The 23638-nt window shown below is 34.3% G+C and overlaps 5 protein-coding genes across 5 annotated transcripts in view; 1 reads left to right on the plus strand and 4 right to left on the minus strand.

Moving 5' to 3' along the window:
• Positions 1–601: 601 nt before the first annotated feature.
• Positions 602–2172, minus strand: LOC114758944 (heavy metal-associated isoprenylated plant protein 28-like). Its single transcript, XM_028948046.1, has 3 exons — positions 2107–2172; positions 1409–1484; positions 602–1294 (listed from the first exon to the last, which is right to left on the minus strand). The coding sequence occupies exons 1-3, from the start codon at positions 2110–2112 to the stop codon at positions 885–887; spliced, it is 492 nt and encodes a 163-aa protein (XP_028803879.1). The 5' UTR covers positions 2113–2172; the 3' UTR covers positions 602–884.
• A 2150-nt stretch (positions 2173–4322) lies between these two features.
• The window catches only part of LOC114758956 (plant-specific TFIIB-related protein PTF2-like), a 49626-nt gene continuing 30310 nt past the window's right edge, over positions 4323–23638 (minus strand). The window contains exon 2 of the mRNA XM_028948054.1: positions 4323–5504. Within this exon, the coding sequence (XP_028803887.1) occupies positions 4323–5327 (1005 nt within the window). The 5' untranslated portion in view covers positions 5328–5504. The remainder of the gene's footprint in view (positions 5505–23638) is intronic.
• Positions 12370–13478, minus strand: LOC114758943 (rust resistance kinase Lr10-like). Its single transcript, XM_028948045.1, has one exon. The coding sequence runs from the start codon at positions 13466–13468 to the stop codon at positions 12518–12520; it is 951 nt and encodes a 316-aa protein (XP_028803878.1). The 5' UTR covers positions 13469–13478; the 3' UTR covers positions 12370–12517.
• Positions 15967–18178, plus strand: LOC114758957 (rust resistance kinase Lr10-like). Its single transcript, XM_028948055.1, has 3 exons — positions 15967–16657; positions 16747–16773; positions 16876–18178. The coding sequence occupies exons 1-3, from the start codon at positions 15967–15969 to the stop codon at positions 17985–17987; spliced, it is 1830 nt and encodes a 609-aa protein (XP_028803888.1). The 3' UTR covers positions 17988–18178.
• Positions 20051–22375, minus strand: LOC114758958 (rust resistance kinase Lr10-like). Its single transcript, XM_028948056.1, has 2 exons — positions 21595–22375; positions 20051–21075 (listed from the first exon to the last, which is right to left on the minus strand). Exons 1-2 carry the CDS (start codon positions 22373–22375, stop codon positions 20051–20053), a joined length of 1806 nt encoding a protein of 601 aa, XP_028803889.1.

Consider the following 23638-nt stretch of genomic DNA (forward strand, 5'->3'; position numbering starts at 1 on the left):
CTAATCACTATATAGTGATTGAACTTTTTATACTATATGAAGAAATACTAATTCACACCTCAATTGGTCTTTCTAATGACATATGGTTAATTGTGATTATATTAGCAGAACATGTTATAAGAACACCTATAGAACATTTAAGAGCAACGACGTTTTGAATATTTTGAAAATAATGGTCTTAAATGATACAAACGTCACAAAAAAAAAACTTTCAATATTACTTACAAAGAAACTTTTTATAATCTTATATCTTGAACATATATATGAATTTTTTGGGTGACATAAGCATATATATCAGTTTAACTAATTTAGCTCTATGAAGAAATAATAATTCACACCCGTGCATTGCACGGGTACTGTGCTAGTTAGTTAATATGATTTGTTTTTTTCTAAAACACCATAAGCATATTTTTTAATTTTTTTTCCTTTCTCTTTTACTTTATTATTATTATTGTGGAAATAATAATAAAGTTAATTTGAAAAAAAATTAATAAACATGTGAAATAAGTCAAATCTATAATATCAATATCAATTTTCCAATTAAATCATACATTAAGGACAGAAAGAGTACCAAATAAAAAAAATATAAATAGCGCTCCTGAGCTTGTTTTTTTAACCTTTACTTGTATAGTGTTTACAAGCTTTCCTTGCAAGATTGACCATTTTAACAATCAAATAACACATGAATTTAATCAAACATCCACCATAAACGTACGCAATCCGCTACATCTATTGGCATTATATATAGCTTACCTTGTTCCCGCTCCATGGATGCTTCCCAAATGGTTCTATTTACATTTCACACACAAAAGCAAACCCTAATTTATTCTTCGAAAAAAGGGGGGAAAAAAAGAACACATCATGAAACTGAATATATATACATGTCACATTATAGCACAAGCATGAGGGTTTTCATCACTGAACACAGACATGGCCTTTTCACTGACCACCATTGAACCAATTGGCTTCTGGTAGTACCCAAAGTCGTCTCCATTATTATACCCATGCTTGTAATAGTTGTAAGAAGAAGACGAAGAATAATAGTTGGAAACAGATCTTCTTCTTCGTCTTCTTCTTCCATTATCGTCATCATCATTGTCATATTCATAGCTGTAGTTGTTATTATTGTTGCAGTAATGGCGGACGAAGCCGTGATACTCTGGTTCATATGGATATGGCCACAGCTCTGCCTTCTTGCCAGTCTTCCTCACAGCCTTCAGAACCTTGTTTTGATCTGCCCATCCCATCACAGTTACCTTCTGCATTCTCATGTCTATGTCGACATCATCAACTCCTGCAAACATTTTCATCGACTATTAAAAAATGTATGGATTAAACATCTTGATGATATTACTATATATATGTACAATAATTTAGATCAGAGATTAGAAAACCGTAAGGTTCTTACCAGGTAGCTTTTGAAGGGCCTTCTTTATCTTGCGTTCACAACCTTCGCAGTCTATATTCACGCTGATCTCTACTATCTGTGTGTGTGTGTGTAAAACAAAACAATAGAAGAGAAAACCAAAGGTTAGAACAAATGATAGCATTCACTGACATAATTGAATTTTGAGGCTGCACATACAACGATAACAGTGCGTCTAGAGTTTAAAGCACACTCCAAAACAAAAAAAGGCACTGCTCTGTTTATATATACAGACACACACACGAACAGATATATACATTAAAGCACCAAAAAAAAAATGATGATACGAAATGTATATTCTGAAATAATAACAAAAGAAATTATCAGTGATACATATGTGCTACAGAGCATTATTGGTAAAATAGCTAGGTTTATACTTGGTCCACCCCATCTTATTTATAACAAACGTATATTAGTTTTACAAAGATATCTTTTTTAATCATGTGCATTTGTAATTGCTCCTTGATTATTACGTGTAATCCATATTGATGATTACTTTAATTTAAAATTATAAATTTAAAAGGAGATTGAGATATTATATTTATGGTTAAAATAAATCTCTTGTCTAGAGGAGGCTGTGCAATAATTTTTATAGCTAGAAGTGACTATATGATATTCAAATATTTCTAATAACAAGTGAAGAAACAAAATAACAATCAGAAATAAATATCTTTTATTACCGTCATGATGAAAGTTGGAATTGAAGAGAGCTTAACGCTTGGGAAGCAAATGTGTTAAGCTTCCTAGAGAACTGTATAGAAGAAATCATAAAACCATATGGTCTATTTATAGGCAAAAGAGAGACACGACTTTATGTTGTCCTATTGAAGCCAAGCAAAATAATAATTTGAGACAAATCTATAAGAAATAGTACTATGATGTCACACACGTGTGGTCCCCAAGAAGATTTCTTGCCCTCCAATCAATTTGCTTAATTGTGAAGTTGATGACAACGTATATGCACTCTTTATCTATAGACATATGTTTGTTCTAGAGTCATGATGTGAAAGTGCATGGAAAATGCTTTAGATATTTGTAGGGTTATGAGAAAACAACCTCAATAAGAAATAAACCTTGCTTAATTAATACGGCTCCGGTTCTAAATATGAGACCGGTTCTAAATATAAGACCTATTTTGTAGTGTAAATTACACTATAAAATAGTTCTTATATTTAGGACCGAAGCAGTAATAATAGGAGTCACAATCACCAGATTATTATTTTATAATTATGGCTTGATTAATTAATTAAGTTACCCATCGTCAATTAATCATATGGAATCTTCCAAGGAAATCTTTCGAGCTTGACCTCTTAGACTTAACAGGTAGGCACCGCGTGGCGTGGGATCATTTGTTTATATGTATGAAATTGTCGCTGTAAGTTCAATGGTGCCCGTGGTGCACGCAATTGAGGAAACTACTTTACGACTCGCTTTTATATAATATTTTTATAATCCTATTTATAGGATAGAGGGAAAAGATTTTACTAATCCTATTTATAAGTTATTTCATTAAATTTTCAACATAAATATATTATTTCGTTCTTTATTTATTATAGTATATATAGTTTTTTTTTTGAAGATGTATATGTTAAATAGAAGTAAGTTTGAAAAGTTGTTATGTTTTAATAGAGAGTTAATGCATTTTAAGATTTTTCTTGACTTGTGTAAAATATGTTAGAAGTATCTTATAAATAAGATAAAAAAAATATACTACCTCTCATGCTGTAGACAAGAGCTAGACAAATAGTTCATTTTAAATCATAACTATAAGATTTTAATTCACTTTACCTCCCAACTATATAATTTTTATTTAAATACCTATTGATTGCTTATATTAATGAAACACCTAATCAAAAAGTAGTTTCAATGCATATGATTGAAAAAAGTAATTGAGAAAAATATATAAAAACAAGTGATAAAATATAAAGTTGATAAAATTATTGAAAAAAAGGGTGGGAAAAGCTATAACGTTCGACATTTTTATGCAAGGTGAAAAGTTTATGCACATGTTTATTCATATATGCATAGGATTGCATGGCGTCTAACTTACCAGCTCCATTTCAAAATATCATTAAAGTTATGTATGCAAAAATGGCCTAATTTATGTACTTGCATATTCTTTTTATCTGTATAAAACAACTCAAATGATTAAACTTTCATTATACTTTAGAAAAGGGAACAGACTCACGAATTCATATAAATTTAGTTGAATAAAATTCTATCTTCTATCAACAAGTATTAATAATGGAGATACCTGTAGATAATTCGCCAGAAAAAAAAAAAAAACATAACAAGAAAAGCAAAAACGCTATACGGACTGATGAGAAACTCCAAACAGGAGCTAATTACAAAGCCAGAAAATTAGGAAAATCTCATACAATGCCAGAGTTAAACACATGTAAATCCAGCAATGTATTGTAGTATCCCTTCTCAATTTCCTCCTCCTTTACTTGATGAAGAAGTAAGGTCTCAATAATCAGGTCTTCCCAGTCAATTCCATCAACAAGCTTTCTTCTTCTCTTGAACTTTTTCTCAGAACAATCAGCACCCAAATCAGAATTCCATGGATGCATTATTCTATCTATACGCACCTTAGCAGCATTGATCTTCTCTCTTCTCATCTCACATTTCAAGCAGTTTGAAATAAAAGAAGGTGGCATGGATTCGAATCCGACATCCTTCTCGAGTAACTGTTTGAGCACAAGCTTTTTGCTCAATTCTGATTTTCCATTCCACCACTCGCTACAATCCTGAAGATCGACCCTCTTGGAAGATTGCTCATACAACATGGACAAACATTCAGGTGAATAAAGCAGTTTGTTTGCATCCCTAGCACTTGGTCTTGTAGAGTGAATATTGTTTTGTGATATGCTACAATGAGAATCACTTGGGAGGTTTATGGAATCAGTCTTGTGTCCATTTCATCGAGTTTTCTTAAACATTCACTAACCATCTCTGCCAAATTAGCCTCAGGACGATCTAGGTCTTTCCTTTTATCAACAGGTTTCAACATAGCCTTTGTCTCCAAATACTTAATTACAGATGGTGCATGTTTGACAATGTTTCTAGTGGTGATATCTCTTCCCCAAGGCAAAACTTGTGCCACTTCTACAAGTTTCTCTAAAAGCTCTTTGTATCGTGTTTTACAAGTGGAAACAACAGCATGAACTTCCTTGGCCAACTCGCTAATTCCAATTTCAACTTGATTCAATTCAGCGACCAGAACCAAAACAGCAACTACCAATGGAAGTGGCTTACGTCCGGTACTCAAAAACCACTTCATTGCACACTGTAACAAAAATATCCCCTGCTTGCGCATTCTGTCTACTTTGCTTCTGTCAATTCTAGCAAAAGATGGTGAAATCTTAAGGACCCTTTCCAATGAATGCACGATATCAAACTCTGGAAAATCTGATTTTTTCAAATCCATAAAATCAATAACTCGTTTAATCATCCTACCCAATTCGTAACCATCACATCCTGCTGCCCATGCCACTTCAGCCATAGACATTGGGCGATTATCCTTTCGCATCACTATATACACACATGCACCAATTAAAACCTGAAACCAATCACCTTGCCCAAATTCACCCTCTGTGATGGTAGAAATCATCGCTTTAATATCACTCATTTTTGAAGATATACCTAATCTAGAAGTTAATTCATCTATCAAACTTTGGGCTTGAAAGAATTTCCTTTCTTTGTAACTATATATAGTACCTGCACCAGAAGTTCCAACACGGACGAATGTTCCTTGTGGGCCATTGATGCCACCGATATGGGCTTCAAACTGATCATATTCTTGAACAACACCACACAAGGAACATATCAAATCCCCAGACACATCATCCCTAACAAGAGAAGTTTTCCTACAACTTTTGCAGGAACGTGTGCTTGCCATAGTGTACCACAAATTTCAAAAGGGGAATTGTTTTCAAACGTTTTGCTTCCAAGTAACTGTTTGATGAGTGAAGTCAAGTTCTAACTTGAGAGAGGATACTGAACAAGCAGGGAAGCTACACTTTTTAACGCAAGACTCCACGTAATTCACTGGGAGACTAGCACGGAGATAGCAGCACTGCATTTAGTCAAACAAATAATAGGTTAATACAGTAATATGATTCGAAAACATTACATTCATGTTAATCTTCTTATGAAATTTGCTTAGCTCATCCATAACTAGTTGAACAAACTTATTTATAGAATTATAGAACAGCATTCCATAAGATCTAAAATCCTATGTGTAAAACATAAATCTTAGTTGTGCACATAGAACGAGAATCCTAAACATACCGCACACATACGAGAAAAAAATAATTTTTTTCTAAGTAGAAGATTTACTTAAAAATTCTGCGTTTATCAGGTAATTTATCAAACCCACTGATGGTTGTTATAGAACAGCGTTCCCACCACCCCCACCCTCAAAAATAAGAAATCTATTAGTAGTGTTGAATTTTTAAACGGTCATTGCTTCTGTCTCACTGATGGTTGTTAGTTTGCTTAATTGCTGGTGGATTGAATTGCCATGATCTCTAATTTAACTTCAAGTTCCACTTGGAATCATGGGGGGAACTTTAATGATTTTCCCTTCCTTTTTTAGTCTGCTCAGCTTTATGCTTGGTTAGAAGACGTTTTCATTGCTCAAGCAACATCAATTGAAAATTCATTTGAAAACAACAATGGTAATTACGTTGGTAACTGACAGTGAAGCTAGCTAGTTAGGCACGCCTAAGGTAATGCATATTTCCATTCATTTCGAAAGTCTTAAGTCTCAACAACTCATTCCAATTGCTTCTTCCAAGATGCTCGAAGAGCCTCAAACGATAACATGAAAGAGGTGGCCAAGATTACGTAACTATAAGTAGACCACAACTAAAGATGCCCAATTCATGTACAGACTTATGACATGATAAATGTTTACTCTATTTGGAATCAAGTCTAATTTGGCTTTAGGACTTCTTTACCGCGGTCATTGTCTTGCAATCTCCCAAACCTAACCTAAATTTAGTTGAAAGGGCCTGGGAGAAATTGTTTAACGTTGTGTTTTAGAAGGCTTTAAAAACTCAACCACATACAAACACTTAATATTATTGTGCTGCCAGCATAGGAACAGAAAATTTTATAGGACATGTAGTCATTATGACAGATGCCAAGTCTAGAAGGGTAGTTTTGAGTGCCATCAAACATTGAAAGCAAAATCCATCGATGTGACTAAAAAGGAAAAAAGAAATCATTAAAGATTAGGCTTAAATATATAATTAGCCTTTATTTCACCATTACAAGAGTTCTATTTAATCAATTCACCTCCTCCTGCTGTCAACATGCATGAAACAGTAAGCTTTCCAAAGTCACCTTTAACACAGAAAGAAATAACAATGGTTCAACAATTGAGTATAATTATAAGACTCTTCAATGTGACTCTGAATTTCAAAAGAAGGTTCTTCAATTACCACATACCAGAAATAGTCCACTCTACAACCCAATAGTGCAGTCCAGCAGCTAAATATTTACTGTTGAAAATTGAAATAAGCATATACAGAGCGCATTTAGCTAATCTTCTCACGAACACACAAGCACTTAGGATTAGTCAGTACTCAATTTAAAACACAAAAACATTCAATATTCAACAAAAATCATAAAGTGAATTTAAAATTGGAGTCTGGAGAGAAGACGAACCTAAAGCCAAAGCCCAAAAGCACACAAACTCACGAAGAACGAAGTAGATGGCTAACTAGGAGAGGCGAGGGCGCAGGGCACCGAACTCAGGTTGAGATCTGATACGTTCGACGGCGAGAATCTGGAGCCATAAAAAGGACGCAACAACGAGAGGCAGAGATGCAGATACAGCCGCCAACGACGGCGACCGTCCAGAGGCAGAGGCGCAGAGATCGGGAGAACGTGGGAGTCGAACTTCGCAGGAGCGAAATTACAGAACGGGGTATTGAGTCTCATACAGAACGGGGATGAAGATCAAAGAAGGAGGATGAAGAAGAAGTCGAGGATAGAAGATGAAGATTGAAATAGGGGGATATATTCATTGAAGAAGGAAGAGGGGTGAAACTCTTATCTGTAAAATCGATTCTTCTCTTGAGATGAAAGAAGAACCGTTGTCTCCTCCTCCGATCTCAGGGCCGTTCTTCATCGCTGGAATTTAAGAGAGTCGAGGGAGAAACAAAAGATGAAGAAGCAGCCGCCGGGGAGGGAGGGGGAGAGAGAGAGAGAGCAACGCCCTCGTAGTCCGAGTGAGTGGTGCATTCAGAACAAGCGCGTGAAACACTTCTTGGTAAATTGAAATTAATTGATTGCTATTACAGTATTACTAATTAATAAATATTACACCCGCTCTTTCATATAAAATTTTGTTTAATTTTTATTTTGATTCTAAATATAAGACTTTCAATCTATTTTGTCGCTTATGTTTATATATTTTTTTCAAGATAGTACTTCTAAAAATAATAGTTATAGCTAATACATTTAATTAGTAAAGATATTTTAGAAAGACAATATATATTTATTACAAATAACTAACTTAACTCTTTCCTTAATCTTTTCAAATTAATCAACTAGTAATTAAATGAAATGCGTTTAAAATTTTTTGAAGAGAACCAATTTTGAAGGCTAATCATATCATCTCTTTTTTCAATGTTATCTTTGAAGTGAGGTAGATGAGTTAAACGCGGATATAATATATCCAATCGATTTGTTTTTGCCACTTATACTATTTATTATTTATTATTTATTATTTTTTAATATTAACTTTGAAGAAAGCTCATTGAATTAATTGTGAGATCACATCATATCTGCTGCATACATCTTAAAAATTTACTGTATTTTTAAAATTAATTTTTTATATATTTAATTTCATTCTTTTGATTTTTTATTACTAATCATCCCTGTATATAAAATCATAAAAAATAACTTTATCACTTTATAATTTAATTTGTCAATTATTTCAAAGATTATAGTGTTTTTTGAAAATTTGATGTTTTATTCTTATATACATTATTACATATTTACGTAATATTATTTTTATCTAATTATTATATTAACGGTCCGATCAAACGGTCTAACCGATCTAACTGTTTGAATCATGACCTGTTAATCTTTTCAGTTTGATGTCCGGTTTGATTTTTAAAATATAGCTTGTAACGAAGTATGATTGCGTGTGAGATGGAAAATTTGTTCAGAATTTCATGATATTTCAAAACCTTTCAAAACAAAAAAAATAATCTTTTAAAAAATATCCCTATTTAGTTAAGGGCATACTTAAAAAAACAATTTTTTAGATTTTGGTCTTTTTTTTTTTTGCAATTCCTTACTATAGTTACAAATTTAATTTTAAAATCATGAAATTAAAAGTTACATTTCAAATTAGTTTGATTTCAAATTTTTAATCGATAGACATATCTGTATATGTTTCATTATTTTCTTACTTTTGTATAATATGTTGCAGACTTATGGTAAAAACTTAAGATTAAATCAAAGTTCATATTTTAGAAGAAAAGGAATGATTTTAATAAAATTCAAGGGTGTAAATGTGATTTGGACGGACTCTTGAAGCAGTTGGAGAGGTTGATAGAAGAAAATATTTCTGCAAGTATTTATACTTTTTTTAAATTTAATACAAATGCTTTTTTTCTTTTTTATTAAATCATTTAATTTTGTTCCGTTAAAACCGTTAAGTTTTATAGCTTCGTTAACAGTACTAATAAAGCAAAATTGAATGATTTAATAAAACGAGAAGAAAACATGGGTACCAAATTGAATATTGAAGGAAAACAGAGGCATCTGCAAAATGGTTTTCTCAAGGTTGAAAAATACAGCAAAAGACACAGAATTCATGAATAATAAGCATGCCGATTCACCCAAAAAAAGAAAAAGGCATGCCGGGAAACTTATGCTATATTCTAAAATAAAATAGTAATAATAACTTTTGAATGTCTAAATTAGATTTCAATTGCTCAAAAAAATGTGCACTAACATTTTTCTATTATGGTGGTGCAGAAGACCAAATCTGTACAAAACTCCATATGCTAAAGTTCCCATAAACCATAAGGAAAAGCTCTTTACTGATGTTCAGGTATTACTACTATCAAGTTTTTCCAAGCCTCAGATGTGGATTGTGGGGAAGCTGAGAAGTGATTGAGTCATATATAGCACTCATCTAAACGACATTTATGCAGCTGAAATGCAGGATTCACCCACGCTCCGCAGCTACACTGCATACCTGCCCAGTTGAAGTAACCCAAAAACCTGTTTGCATCCACTTCATGGGTTGGACAAGTACTGAGGTACAGTCCACTGGTTGCTTTTCTGTGTTCTCATTTCTCTTCTTCCATTTGAAACTTGCTTCTCCTTTTCCACGCTTATGGGAAACAATATTCTCATCTGAAGCTACAATTCTTCGGCATTTCTTACACTGGTAAATAAGGTGAGCCTATAATGTGGTCTTCGACTCAGAGCTAGCAGTTCCAGCCATTTGGATTCACTGATCAATGATGTAATGATGTAAATGTTTAATATTCTGCAAGTTTAAAAGCATATGAGAAGACAACATGGAACCTAATATAATTGTCCAATAGCCATTCATCAGGCTTGGTTAAATAAATGAAGTTGAAAGGAAATAAGAGGTGAAAGAACACACACAACAAGTTAACATGTAGTGTCACACAAAAATTTCTCAGGATATAAAGATGGTGGTTCCTTCTTGGTTCATGCCCATTAATAATAGAAAAACTCACTATGAGACCATAAGAAAGGAATGTAATTAACAAAAAGTCCCACAACAAATGAGTAGCATGCATAATGACAAGTTCTAGTGTATCAACATGTTTATGCTACTTGTTATTAAGACAAGACCATACCCATTAATAATACGAAGTTCTGCGCACTTGAAAGTTAAACTTCTTGAGTAACCCGTAGTTCATTATGTTTTAATTTTACGCCCATGGCAAAAATGCCTTTACTTTAATTAACAAGGATGTAATCAGCATTCAGGATGATGCCAGTAACAAGAATTAGCACACACGCACATTGATCAGCCAATCATTGTCACTTTAGACACAAGTGACAGCAGATGTGAACTAGGCGTGACAATATAGAAAGTTGCAGAGACAATGAATGTTCATTTCAGCAACCAAAGCAAATTAAAAAAAAAAAAAACAAACACACACACACACGTGCTCTCTCTACCAGAATTCTTACATCTGTTGAATTAGCAACGTGGGGTTCTCGAAACCAACGTGGTTATAGTAGCATCACATCTTCATCATTTGAGATCATATGCTTTGTTAGAGAACCATCCGATCCCACTAGAGGGGCTATTGACATATTGAACTTCTTCTGATGTCTCTAACTTACTCATATTTTCTTTTGTTGTAATTAGCTGATGATGCCCACGTTTTTTGGTTCGCATGCCCTTTGCAATTTCATTCTTTGATGGAATTTTCCCTTTTCTCCAAAACAGAAGCTTTCTCCATCAGACTGAAACAGGGAGTACTAGTTACCTGAAATCAAGTACACCTAAAACATGGTGCCATGCAGGGGAGACTGATGCCCCCAAGGTAGAATGTTCATTTAGATTGTCACTGTAGTTTCGCCTTTCATGAACAGGCCTGTCATCTCATCTTCTACCCCCTTCTCTCTCACAAGCCGCGAGTCCAAGCACATACAAAGACATATGAGCATTCTCATTCTTCATATTACACACATACAAGCTCTAAGTTGAACAAATCTAATGGTAGTCACTCACCAGTTTTACAACCACCCCCCCCAAAAAAGGATGAATTCTTCGTGGTAAATTATCTTACATTGGAATAAAGATGATGAATAAGGATGGGAATGCTAGGACTCTAACTGAACTTGGTTCACATATATTTCTATCAGAATCAACCAATAGATCCGCTGGAAAGCACAAGTTACATACAAAGGGCTTATTTAGGTAATACATGACCCTTGAGAGAAAATTCCAGACAAGCCAACAAGAAGTTAATTTTACACGAGGCAACAAGAAATCAATATGAACGCATTATGCATAGGGTCAATCAGGACTCGTAAAATTGTATTGTTCAACCATGTTTGTTGCCCTAACATTGTTTCCTACGTAAATTATACTCACAAAACCAGAATAACACATAAACATTATTGCCTCCTTCGAATTTTTTTCCCCGCGAATGCTTAGTTTCATGTTATTAGCAATCCCCAGCTTAATTTCATAGCAGAACGCAGAAGTTTCTAAACAAAGACAAGACGATTAAAAAGAAGAAGAAGAAAATGACCAGCAACAGCTCAATCCCCAGTTGTGAACACTGCCGATGCCACGCGAATGCCCGGTATCCTGTATGTTTTAGTCTGGAACATGAAGCTTCTCGGAATTCATATATTTACAGTTCTCTGTGCAAGGCCCGTGAGGTTCTTTGATTAGGCTGACCACAAATGACAGGTACTCATGTGCACGTTTGGATCTTTGATTTGGGGCTAGAAAAGGAAGCCCAATTAGTCAGTATGCATAAAGAGCCTCCCTTCGCATTAGCCTTTTTCCCCCCCTTTTTGGGAAACGTCGCACCAGTTTTCCTTTGTCGTTGGGGTCTTCGTTCTAGCATACGGAGGAAAGAGCATTGCTTCCATGAAGTGGCGGGAAAAAGGATTTGGGACAATGCTCTTTTTACCAGGTCATTTCAAGCGATTGCCAACTTGGAAGAACCTGATTAAACCCTAGCTACGAATCGAACAGCTGTACATTGCCCAGTTTGCCATCAACGCCCTGGAACAGGTGAGCGTTTTTTGCTGATTACTTTATTCATTTCCATAGAGCTGATTTTGATTTTTACTGTGAAAGGATTTGGGAACATTTCATAATGCCGCAAATTAAGAAATATGTGTAATGCATTGATCCATAACCTGGTGGGTTGGGGGTGATTCCTTTATTTTTGAATCGTACACTGCAAAACTAATGCGTGAAAATTTTCAAACCATAAGAAAATGATCTAGAGTTAGGTTTACAATATTTCTTAGATTGATATATACTACCTCTGATTCTAATTATAAGAACTTGTTTACACATCTTATGTTAAAATCGAACTGTCTCTCGTACTATGCTCTGAAGATCTCTGAGACATCAACATCTCCTTGAAGCATCTCCACTACTCTGCTCATTGAGGGGCGATCACTTGGGCTCAGCTGTATGCAAGTAAAAGCAACTGTAATCATTTTCTGGGCTATCTTCTTCTCTTCTTCTGTGGCATTGCTTTTAAATATTGTTTCTTCAAACTGATCATGAACCCATTTCGCAAAGTAAGTCTGCCACGAATTCTGCACAACATCATAGTTCTTTCTTCTTCCTGCCATTTCCATCAGCATCATCCCAAAACTATAAACATCAGCCTTGTGTGAGATGCCTCCAATGTTTTTATACAGCAATTCAGGAGCCATGTATCCCATTGTGCCTCTAGCTGCAGTTAGAGACACAATACTTTTATCTGTTGGATATAGTTTTGCCAATCCAAAGTCTGAAATCTTGGGAGAAAAATTCTCATCAAGAAGAATATTGTGAGGTTTGATATCAAAGTGTAGGATTTGCTTGTCGCAACCTTGATGTAGGTACTCAATCCCACGAGCCACCCCTAAAGAAATCTCATTGATCTTCTCATAATTTATTGATGATTTTTCATGCTCAGAAAGTATGTATTTATCTAAAGATCCGTTTGGCATGAACTCATAAACAAGAGCTTGCTTTCTTCTCTCTGCACAAAATCCTATCAGTTGCACCACATTTACATGACGAATAGTTCCAATGGTGGAAACTTCATTGATGAAATCATGCCCATCCGTTGTTGACTTGCCTAATAGCTTAACAGCCGCATCACGCTTGCTTCGAAGCTTTCCTTTATATACAGAACCATAACCCCCTTCTCCTAACTTATGCTTGAAATTTTTTGTCATTCTTCTTATGTCAGAGTAAGAGTATTTGATGGGCACTAAATTGCTGTGACTTCGTAGGAAGTCCTCAATGTCATCATACTCAGATAAATGCCTCCTTCTCATTTTATATATTAGAAACCCCGCAAAAATTGGGAATCCCAAAGCAAATTTTGCTGCAAACCAATAGGCAACTGCGGGCAAAAAAAGAGGGAAAAAAAAATAACTGAGAAGAAAATGAAGCAACATAAAACAAAATTTCCAGAGAATTTCAATTAATTTCACTTGCATAAATGTCAGCGTTGTCGAATGTTTTCCCCTCCCAAATGTTGAAAGGGAAATTTCTTACTGATGGTAGTAAATGTTTAAACAATTTCATGAAGGGTTAGGCACTTTCTGATCCCCAACTTGTTTTTCTTTATTCTTGTGCATTTTTAACTTTTTGGTTGTTAACGTCTGGCTGAGTAACTGCATCCATCATAATTGAAGTTATATCTTGAATATGGTTGGGGTTTCCTAAAGAAGTAGTTCTCGTCGATATACTTTGTTTAGGTACCTTGAAGTTGGTATGTGCATGGAACTCTGTGTTGGGGTTCCCAAAATGAGGACTTCCCATTAAATTTTTTATGCTGTGGCTGGGGGTGCCAAAGGATAATTTCCATTACTAACTGCATGTTCGATATATGATAGATATTAGATAGAATTGGATTTAAGCTATAGATCCCTTATTGGCAATCCTAAATGGGGCAATTCCCACATATCAATAGGATTCGTTCCTGGTAGAAAGGAGATTTGTGGTCGCTTAAGCAAGAACTCTTGAGTTCAAGTCCATGTAAAAGTAAGAAACGCCTTTGGGTGAGCTACTCTTGATTTTGATGAGAAACCAAACGCTAGCCAATAACAAGGAATAAGAAGGGTAAGGAAGATGACGGTTTGCGTTATCATTGTGAAGGATCTGGGAAAGGTGTTTACAGGGCGGTGATAGTTCTCAAAAGCATGTATGATAATAGATAACACTTCGATGATAGATGACTTTGGAGTCAATGCTATGTGCCAATCAACAATTTAAAGACGTGTGAACAACTAGTAGTTTCTTCTTGCCCCTTTTCTAATAACCTTGAAAAGTCCGACTCTCATTGATTGCGTTCATGAATTGATCAATTTCTTGGAAGTTAATTCTAGTATACTCCTTCCATCTTCAAATATAATTTCAATCAACTCAGACAGTTTAAGAAAGTTAGGTTATTCTTATAATCATGTCTTAAAATTTAAAATTTTCCATTAAAATACACTGGTGATTAGTGAGTTGACATGATATCATTTATAAGATATACTTAAAAGGATGTCTGAAATTTTTGCTTACTGTGTTTATCATATTTATCATTTTTTGATTTCTTCAAATTAATTTATCTAACTTATAAACATATATAATTTAATATTAAATAAGGATATTTTAAAGAGATTATGTCACACTTGTTATAATTAACTAATCTATCTAACTTTCTCAACTTACATAAATTAATTAAGTAGATCTTATATTAAAGACAATAGAGGAGTAAGTTCTCTTCCTATTTATTCTCTCTTCACTCTCTCCCTCCATTGTGCCTAAGGTTTTAGTGCTTTTCACCAATTTTAAGTAATTTTCTAATCTACATAATTTTGTTATTTTTATCTTCAATTGATGATGCTCTTTTTAATTCATCCAACATTATACAGCATTTTTTTCCCCAAGTGCTTGAAGTATTTTATCATTCAATTTTGCCTTTAAAGTATTTTTTTAGGAGTTATTTTATTTTTGTCATTAACTTTCAAAAGGTTGATACATCCAACACTATAAAAAAATTTTATAATAACCTAACGTAATTTTTTTTTCGTGTAATTTTGTCTTAAATTAGAGGAGGAAGCAGCTAAAGAGCAGAGGGAACAGAATATACTCCTCCGGTCCTTAATATAAGACCCATTTAACTAATTTGATTAGATTAAGGAAGTTAGGTAAGTTAGTTAATTATAAGAAATGTGACACGTTTTTCCTAAAATACCATAATCATCTTTTTTAATACCTCATTTTCTTCTTCTACTTGATTATGGTTAAAAGAGTATCCATAGGGGTAATTTAGAGAAAATTGATAAATATGACAAATGGGTCTTATATTTAGGACAAAAACCAACTCACCAATTGGGTCCTATATTAAGGACCGAAGGAGTAATAAATTACAATTCATGAAGTGAAGGTTTGGAAGTAAGCAATACAAAAAGTCTTGAGAATTTGTGTAAGCAATCCAGTTATGAGACAACTTATTAACAGGAGTTAGGTGGCTAATCCGAAAAAAATTATGAGACAGCTTGAAATAATGATAAAATTCATGGGTGCCTTCATAGTCAAAGATAACTACCAAACGACCAACCAATGAAATGCCAGTGGACCTATACTGAGGAAACAGACAATGAAAGCTTTGAAATTTGGTTCCATTCCCATTTTTGGTGGAAATTTTCCAGTAAATAGGAGCAATGGTTCCTCCAAAATATCAAGAGGGTGGTTGCTTCCCATTTCTATCGTTCAAGCTCACGCAAATTGTGTCTTAGATTTCGAATATTAGCATCGTACCTAAACATTGTTCTGAACAATGAAACGGCATAGCCGATTGGCCATCCTATTCTTTTTCTTCTGCGTCTTGACTACATTCACTCAACCACACTTCCCTGATCCATGCACGGTAACAAGTTGCGGGGTTGATGGACCTGCCATTCGATTCCCCTTTAGGCTCAAAGGAAAACAGCCAGAATGGTGTGCATATAATCCTGGCTTTGATCTTTACTGTAATGAAACAAACCACACGGTGCTCGAGCTGCCCTTCTCTGTCAAGGTTATCGTACGCGACATTGACTATAAAAAACAATTCTTTGCTGTGTCTGACCCTGATGGATGCCTTGCTCATCTCAATTTATCTGCGTCGCCTTTTCGGTCAAATGATTATTATGACTCAAGCCGAAATGCGATATTCAATTGCTCAGGGACGTCTCGTAGAGATTCAAATCAATTTCCAAAATTGGGAAACTTCTCTTGTCTCGATGTTGCCGGCTATGAGGTTTTAGCTGTACCATACGTAGCGGATATCATAGACTATCCTCTTCTATCATGCACGAGAATTCCTGGTTATGCATCAGTCCCCGATTCATTTTTCTATCACAATGAGCTCATATATCTATCTTGGCTCGAACCAGATTGCAGAAAGTGTGAGGACCATGGAGGGCAGTGTAGATTGACAGAAAACAAAGTTGAACGTGAACCTGAATGTTTCCAAAACCCTCATACAGGTATAATTTTTTCTCCGATTATAATACCTTCATAAACAGAGTATAAAATCTATTTGTATGTGAAGCTGATATAAAGTTTATTTTAACAGGTCCATCAAAACAAATAGTACTCACTGGTAAGGATTCTTCAGGCAACAATTCATCATTTCACATAAAAATTGAACATAAAAGTTCCCAAATGAATTTAATACATATTGTATATGTCGCTATATTTGCAGGTGAAATCCTAGGCCCGTTCCTGCTCATGTTTGTTGGGTTTGTTGTTTATTGGGTTACTGCAGCTAGCCTAGAGAGGCAGGGTTACAAAAAAATTAAACTGTTTTTGGAGGATTACAAAGCACTTAGGCCTGCTAGATACTCGTATGCAGATATAAAGAGGATCACTAATCAGTTCAGGGATGAACTTGGACAAGGAGCTTACGGAACTGTCTTTAAAGGGAAGCTATCTAATGAGATTCAGGTGGCTGTCAAGCTTCTCAACACTTCAACTGGGAATGGACAAGAGTTCATCAATGAAATGGAGACCATGTGTCAAATTCACCATGTCAATGTGGCTCGCTTGGTTGGCTACTGTGCGGATGGTTTCAAACGAGCTTTGGTTTATGAATTTTTACCCAATAGTTCATTGCAGAAATTCATAACTTCAGCTGATAGGAAGGACCTTTTCCTGGGTTGGGGAAAGCTTCATGATATTGCTCTTGGCATAGCCAAAGGAATTGAGTACCTTCATGAAGATTGTGACAAACGGATCCTCCACTTTGATATCAAACCTCACAACATTCTGTTAGATGACAAATTCACTCCAAAAATATCTGATTTCGGTTTGGCCAAACTCTGTTCTAAGGACCAAAGCATTGTGTCAATGACAACAGCTAGAGGCACTTTGGGCTATATTGCACCAGAAATATTTTCTCGGAACTTTGGCAATGTGTCTTATAAATCAGATGTTTATAGCTATGGAATGTTACTGCTTGAAATGGTTGGAGGAAGGAAAATCACAGATGTCACAGAAGAAAATGGCGAGCAAGTTTACTACCCGCAATGGATTTATAATCTTCTAGAGAACAATGAAGACATACAAATCCATGTGGAAGGAGAGGAGGACACTAAAATTGCAAGGAAGCTATCCATTATTGGACTTTGGTGCATTCAGTGGCATCCAGCAAACCGTCCAACCATGAAAAATGTGGTTCAAATGCTGGAAGGGGACGATGAAAAGCTAATCATGCCTCCTAATCCTTTTGGTTCTTCACATGCAATTAGACCAAGAGCTGCTAATGGAGTAAGGCGGTTGCAACCAGAGTTATCTACCATTTCAGAAATAGAGTGAAGTTGAGATGGTTATAATGAGCTGTGTTAGATATAAATTTGTGTTTTGGTTGGTAGTCTTTCCTTCTTGTGTATAAAGTTCAAAATAGGATCACAGATAGTTATCCATGAAAGAATTTCTAAACAATTATAAATATGTAAGTTCTACGTTTTTGCCAGTGGCTATAACCAACTTGAAAAAATTGTTGTCCATGGTTCACTGAAGCTATATATCATAATCTAAGTTCTTTGAATAAAATGGTTAGAAGAGAAACTACTGCAAAGGCCTACGTATATGCGAACGGCTTCCCTATTCTGAAGCTTGGCTCACTCTTCACGAACTCATTTTTTGAAGCTTGGACTATCTATGTTGAGGAACTCAAATTATGTCAAATATAACCGAAATTCTTCTCGAAGTGTATAACCACAAAGAAAGCTTAATATTTTAAATCTCTACAGAAAGGGTTGTTGAGACGTGGGAGACAATGGTAAGAATAACACAATAAAAATAGAAATGAGATTCACTTTTACTTTTTTATGAATTTGTATTAGAATTTTACAGTAAAGAATTTTAAAAAAAATAGAGTCAATGGAACTTTGTGTGTGCAGTGGCCAATAAAAAATCGTTTTTTGAAGTCTTCATGGACTTTATGAGAGTTTTATTGTAAAAAACTTTTAGAAAAGAATATAGTCGCTTTCCAACTTTTGAAAATTTGCCTAATTCAATTCTATATAATTTATATAAAGCTTGACTAGGACAGATTTTGAGTGGCTGCGTGATTAAAGATATTATTAATAACAGTTGACTTGGAGTCAATGTCTTGTGCAATTCCACAACCATCACCCATTAATAAATGCCGCAAGAATTTTCAACGAAGATGAAGAACATGTTTTGCTTCATTCTAGGACTATATATATAATTAAAGGAATATAAATTAAATAGAAACAAAAAATTGAATTTATATAATCCAATAAATATTAATTACCATAAAACTACATTTGCAATGGTTTCTAGGAAAAATTGGTGAGAAGTAAAATATTTATCACCAAAAGTATTTGAAATTTATTTAAAGATATAGGTGCAACTCATTACAACTCTTTTAATAAGTACTAAAAGAAATAGGTATTGCATATGGCACTCATATGTTGAGGATGAGTTATGCCTACTGAATTCAAGCCATTTTAATCAAAATCTTGTCAAATACGTAACTTTTCAGCAAATTTTGCTTGCTTCTATTTAATTTCTCATTTTTATTAAAATGAAATATATATATATATATATATATATTATACTTCTAAAATTTGTTTAGTCAGATTATACTATTCTACATATTGTCAGCAAGAATTGATGTTTCGGTAGCGATTGATTGGATGGAACCATAAGAAGATGGAAATTAATTTGTTTTTAAAAAGCCAAATTATATTGACTCCAGGTCAACCACAATTGATGTGCTTGAATTCATTATTGGCGACAAACCTTCAAAGTGATAAGAAAGATGGACCAAGCAGTTTCTAGGAAAGAGTGACAGTGATTATATATGGGAAACGCCACCATATTACCACCACAAAAAAAGGTATAATACTCTGCCATGACTATAAAATCTAATTGGTAGCATTGTAATACAAACTAGATTTTTTAATTAGGATGGGAAGTAATATTAAATTTGAAACTTAGTTTTATCTTTCCTAACTCATTTTTTTTCCTGCAAATCTACTGGATTCCTCATATCATCATGCAAGTTGTATAAACTATGAATTAGAGTTCCGGCAAGCAGCAAATTCTTTTTAAAAATGCATAACTGTAGAGAAAACTTGTTAATTTAAATTTCCATATACTGAAGAAATAGCTACGTCATAAGAGAGCGTGTAAAAATGTGGCAACATAAAAATTTCATTATCTACTAGGACAACAACCTTCTTCCAACAATAACCTACATATAGTCTAGTAAATCAGAGTACTTCAGAAAACATTCAAGATACTAACCATAATGCTACTTTTACTTATTTGACAGTAGTTTAGTCGAAATACAAATTGTCAGTAGCAGCAACATTTTCTTCTGAAATCTCTCACCAAGTTACAAAAATTTAGGGAGGAAGAGCCTCTTGAAGCTCCATTTCTCCTTCAAGCATCTCTAACACATTCTTCATGGAGGGTCGATCATTAGGATACATCTGTATGCAATGTGAAGCTATTATAATCATCTTCTTTGCAATTCCTCTTTCCTCATCTGAGATATTGCTCCCCTCTATTGATTCCTCAAATTGATCATAAACCCATTTAGCAAAATAGGTCTGCCAGGAATGCTCAATGACATTCGAGTTCTTCCTTCTGCTAGCCATTTCCATTAGTAGCATCCCAAAACTATAAACATCAGCTTTGTGTGATATTCCTCCAATGTTCTTGTACAAGAATTCAGGAGCCATGTATCCAAATGTTCCTCTTGCATTTGTCAAAGACACGATACTATTATCTAATGGGTACAACTTAGCCAATCCGAAATCCGAAATCTTTGGATTAAAATTTTCATCAAGAAGGATATTGTGAGGTTTGATATCAAAGTGTAAAATTTGCACGTCACATCCTCGATGTAAATATTCAATTCCTCGGGCAACCCCAAGAGAAATGTTAAATATTTTGTCATGATTGATGGGCACATTCCCTTGTCTCTCCAAGAATATGTACTTGTCGAGAGATCCATTAGGCATAAATTCATAAACAAGAGCCCGCTTATTTCTTTCAGTGCAGAATCCAATCAGCTGCACCACATTGACATGATGAATCCTGCCAATAGTGGCAACTTCGCTTATGAAATCTTGTGCTCTATTGGCTTTGGACTTCGCCAGTAACTTGATGGCTACATCGCGATTGCTTCGAAGCTTACCTTTATACACATAGCCGTAGCCTCCTTCACCTAACTTGTGTTTGAAGCCGTTGGTCATTTTCTTGATCTCTGAGTAAGAGTACTTGATGGGCATCAGGTTACTATTATTTCGGAGGAAGTCCTCGACATTGTCATAATAAGATTGATGCCTTCTTCTCCATCGAAGAATCAAGAATATTAAAACAAAAGGTGTACCCAATACAAATTTAGCTGCAGACCAGTAAGTCACTGTGCACAAGATTTCAAAAGTAATCAGCATTAAATCAATTCTTCCTATCAAATATAGACTTACATATATATGGTCATATGTATATGTTTAACACATGGAATATAACCAGGCTGAATGTTTTCAGTTCTTACATGTATCATGATAGTTTGGTACTTGAAGCTATGCTCTAATCTTACATGAATTCCTCAATGAAGACAGTTCCAGTGAGTAGAGAATAGCCAAAATATCTAACGGATGCTTTTATTTATGCAACTGTTGTTGGTTTTGGGATGAAAATAACACGTCTAATTAATAAATTTAATGAAGTGTGAGAAATGAAATTGTAGAAACACGAAAAAGAAAAAAGAAAAAACAAACTTGCTTCACTCACCTATAAAGATCGCTCTCAGAATAATACCGGCTGCGTTGTGAAAATTCAAAACAGAAGCTTCGATTAGATCATCTTGAAAATAATTGTTTCCAATATTTTATTTTGTTTTCAAGAATACCATGATATATAACTAACTGCAAAAGTTCACCTGAAACCGTTGCAAGATCAAGTGGACGATGACAAAGAACCATATTAGTGGCATTTTCAAACCAGCAGTTTGGTTGCCCTCCATCCCACACTCCACAACGATCAGCAATCCATTTGATGTGAATCTCCTTTACCTCTTCCCTCTGAACTTTTGGATATGAACAATTCTTATTACATCTCATTGGCCCCCATGGCAAAACCTTCACCAACATATCTATTTTGCACGACTCTTCCACATCAGATACACTTGGATCCCCCGTCAGCACATAAGAATAACGAGTTTTTGGTGCTTCACTAGAACAAGGAGCCACAATTTCAGCATACGAAGGAGAGTGAACTGGATTTTGGCAGCTGACAAACACTAATCCGCCCACATGATAATGGTATTTTTTGTTGCTTGGTTTCCTCTCTTTGGCTTTGAAATTGTGGTTGAAGAAGTTGCTGTATGTGAGAGAATGACGAGAGATCGCGTAGCAATTGTTGATGTCAAGTCCGGAGGTAATGGATTGGAGATTTGTGGAGTTAGTGGCATAAACGGCCTGCACCAAGCGCCTTCCATAGTTTACAGACAACACACTTCTGTTGTTCTCGCAGCTTACTGTATAGCTGGGATCGTAGCAGTCGCCATATTTATAATATGTATTTGTGGGGATGTTGAAGACATGTCCGCAGGATTCACTAAATGATGATTTTATAAAGAAATCAGTATCAGAATTAGGATTGAATGTATATGCAGCAAAGGAGCCAAGGAAGATGATTATGATGAAGGTTTCTTTTAACATTATGAATGATCAGAGAAGGAAGAAACAAGCTACTTTCCAAGCGGACGTAATGGATCCACACAAGCTCAGACCAGATAGAGAAGATTTTTTTTTTAATATTATTTATAAGCCAGCTTATTTAATTTTTAACATGAATATATATAAAATTTTTTATGGTCTACATTTATTGTACTTCCTCCATTCCTTTTTATAAGATACAATTAACCAAATTATGTTGCTCAAAATGTTAATTAAAATGAGTTGAAGAAAATAAGTGAGTAAAAAAATGTAATTTTTTGCCAAAAATACCCTCATTTATGTAGAAGCGGTATAATGTGCGGGAATTAAATGCAATGATATGAGTAATATGAGTAATTAAATTGAGGTAAGATGAAAATCAACAAACAAAATTTGAAACAACATGTACGTACATAAAAAAGAATATGATATACTTTATAATTGTCCCTTATAATAAGGAATAGAGGGAATAATGTGGATAGTTATTTTTTCAAAAAGTCTATATATTAAATATGAGTAAAATTAAAAAATTGTTAGTCCTCTGATCCTATTTATCAGTCACTTCTAACATGTTTTACATGGATCACGGAAAACCTTAAGTTTCATTAACTTTCATTTAAAATTCAACAATTTTTAAAGTTTATTCCTATTTAATATATATTATACCTCATGTAAATAAAGTCAACATAATAATAAATAAAGAATAAAATTGTATATCTATATAAAAATTTTATCTTACTGCTTTATAAATAAGACTAGAGAAGTATATTTTAAATGAAAATTAATATAATTTAAGGTATTTTTTTAGTCTATATAAAATATACTAGAAATATCTTATAAATAGGATTAGAGAACTGATTTATAAGTAGGTTGAATCTGAGTTTTGAAAATTTGTCCAATTTAATACAGTATCCAAGTGGCTTGACCCGACTTCTAGGTAACTTGTGAGCCATTCTGCTCCGTTGATAATTAAAGAAATCGATAGCGGTTGACTCGGAGTCAATGTCTTAACACAGTTCTCCAGTCCACCAGCACCACCCCTTTATGATATGACGATTTTTAATTCATTCCAGCTCCATAAAATGCATAGATTAAATCGAAACAAATACCTAAATTGAATTAATTGAAGTAAAAAATTATTAAATACTACTCCCTCCTGTATTTCCAAATTTTTGAATTGATCTGATCATTTTTATATAATCCACAACCATCACCCATTAATAAATTCCGCGAGAATTTTCAACGAAGATGAAGAACATGATGATG

The sequence above is a fragment of the Neltuma alba genome, unplaced genomic scaffold, assembly GCF_004799145.2.
Source record: "Neltuma alba isolate B1F8T4 unplaced genomic scaffold, ASM479914v2 tig00010776_pilon, whole genome shotgun sequence".
NCBI lineage: Eukaryota > Viridiplantae > Streptophyta > Magnoliopsida > Fabales > Fabaceae > Neltuma > Neltuma alba.

Excerpts from the sequence above, each read along its gene's own strand:
- LOC114758944 (XM_028948046.1), bottom strand. Across the intron at positions 1,295-1,408 it reads GGCCCTTCAAAAGCTACCTG|GAGTTGATGATGTCGACATA; the intron begins GTAAGAACCTTA and ends AAATGTTTGCAG.
- LOC114758943 (XM_028948045.1), bottom strand. The coding sequence starts at position 13,468 with ATGAGAAGGAGGCATTTATCTGAGTATGATGACATTGAGGACTTCCTA.
- LOC114758957 (XM_028948055.1), top strand. The coding sequence starts at position 15,967 with ATGAAACGGCATAGCCGATTGGCCATCCTATTCTTTTTCTTCTGCGTC. Across the intron at positions 16,658-16,746 it reads TTTCCAAAACCCTCATACAG|GTCCATCAAAACAAATAGTA; the intron begins GTATAATTTTTT and ends TTATTTTAACAG. Across the intron at positions 16,774-16,875 it reads AAAACAAATAGTACTCACTG|GTGAAATCCTAGGCCCGTTC; the intron begins GTAAGGATTCTT and ends CTATATTTGCAG.
- LOC114758958 (XM_028948056.1), bottom strand. The coding sequence starts at position 22,375 with ATGTTAAAAGAAACCTTCATCATAATCATCTTCCTTGGCTCCTTTGCT. Across the intron at positions 21,076-21,594 it reads TGATCTTGCAACGGTTTCAG|TGACTTACTGGTCTGCAGCT; the intron begins GTGAACTTTTGC and ends TCTTGTGCACAG.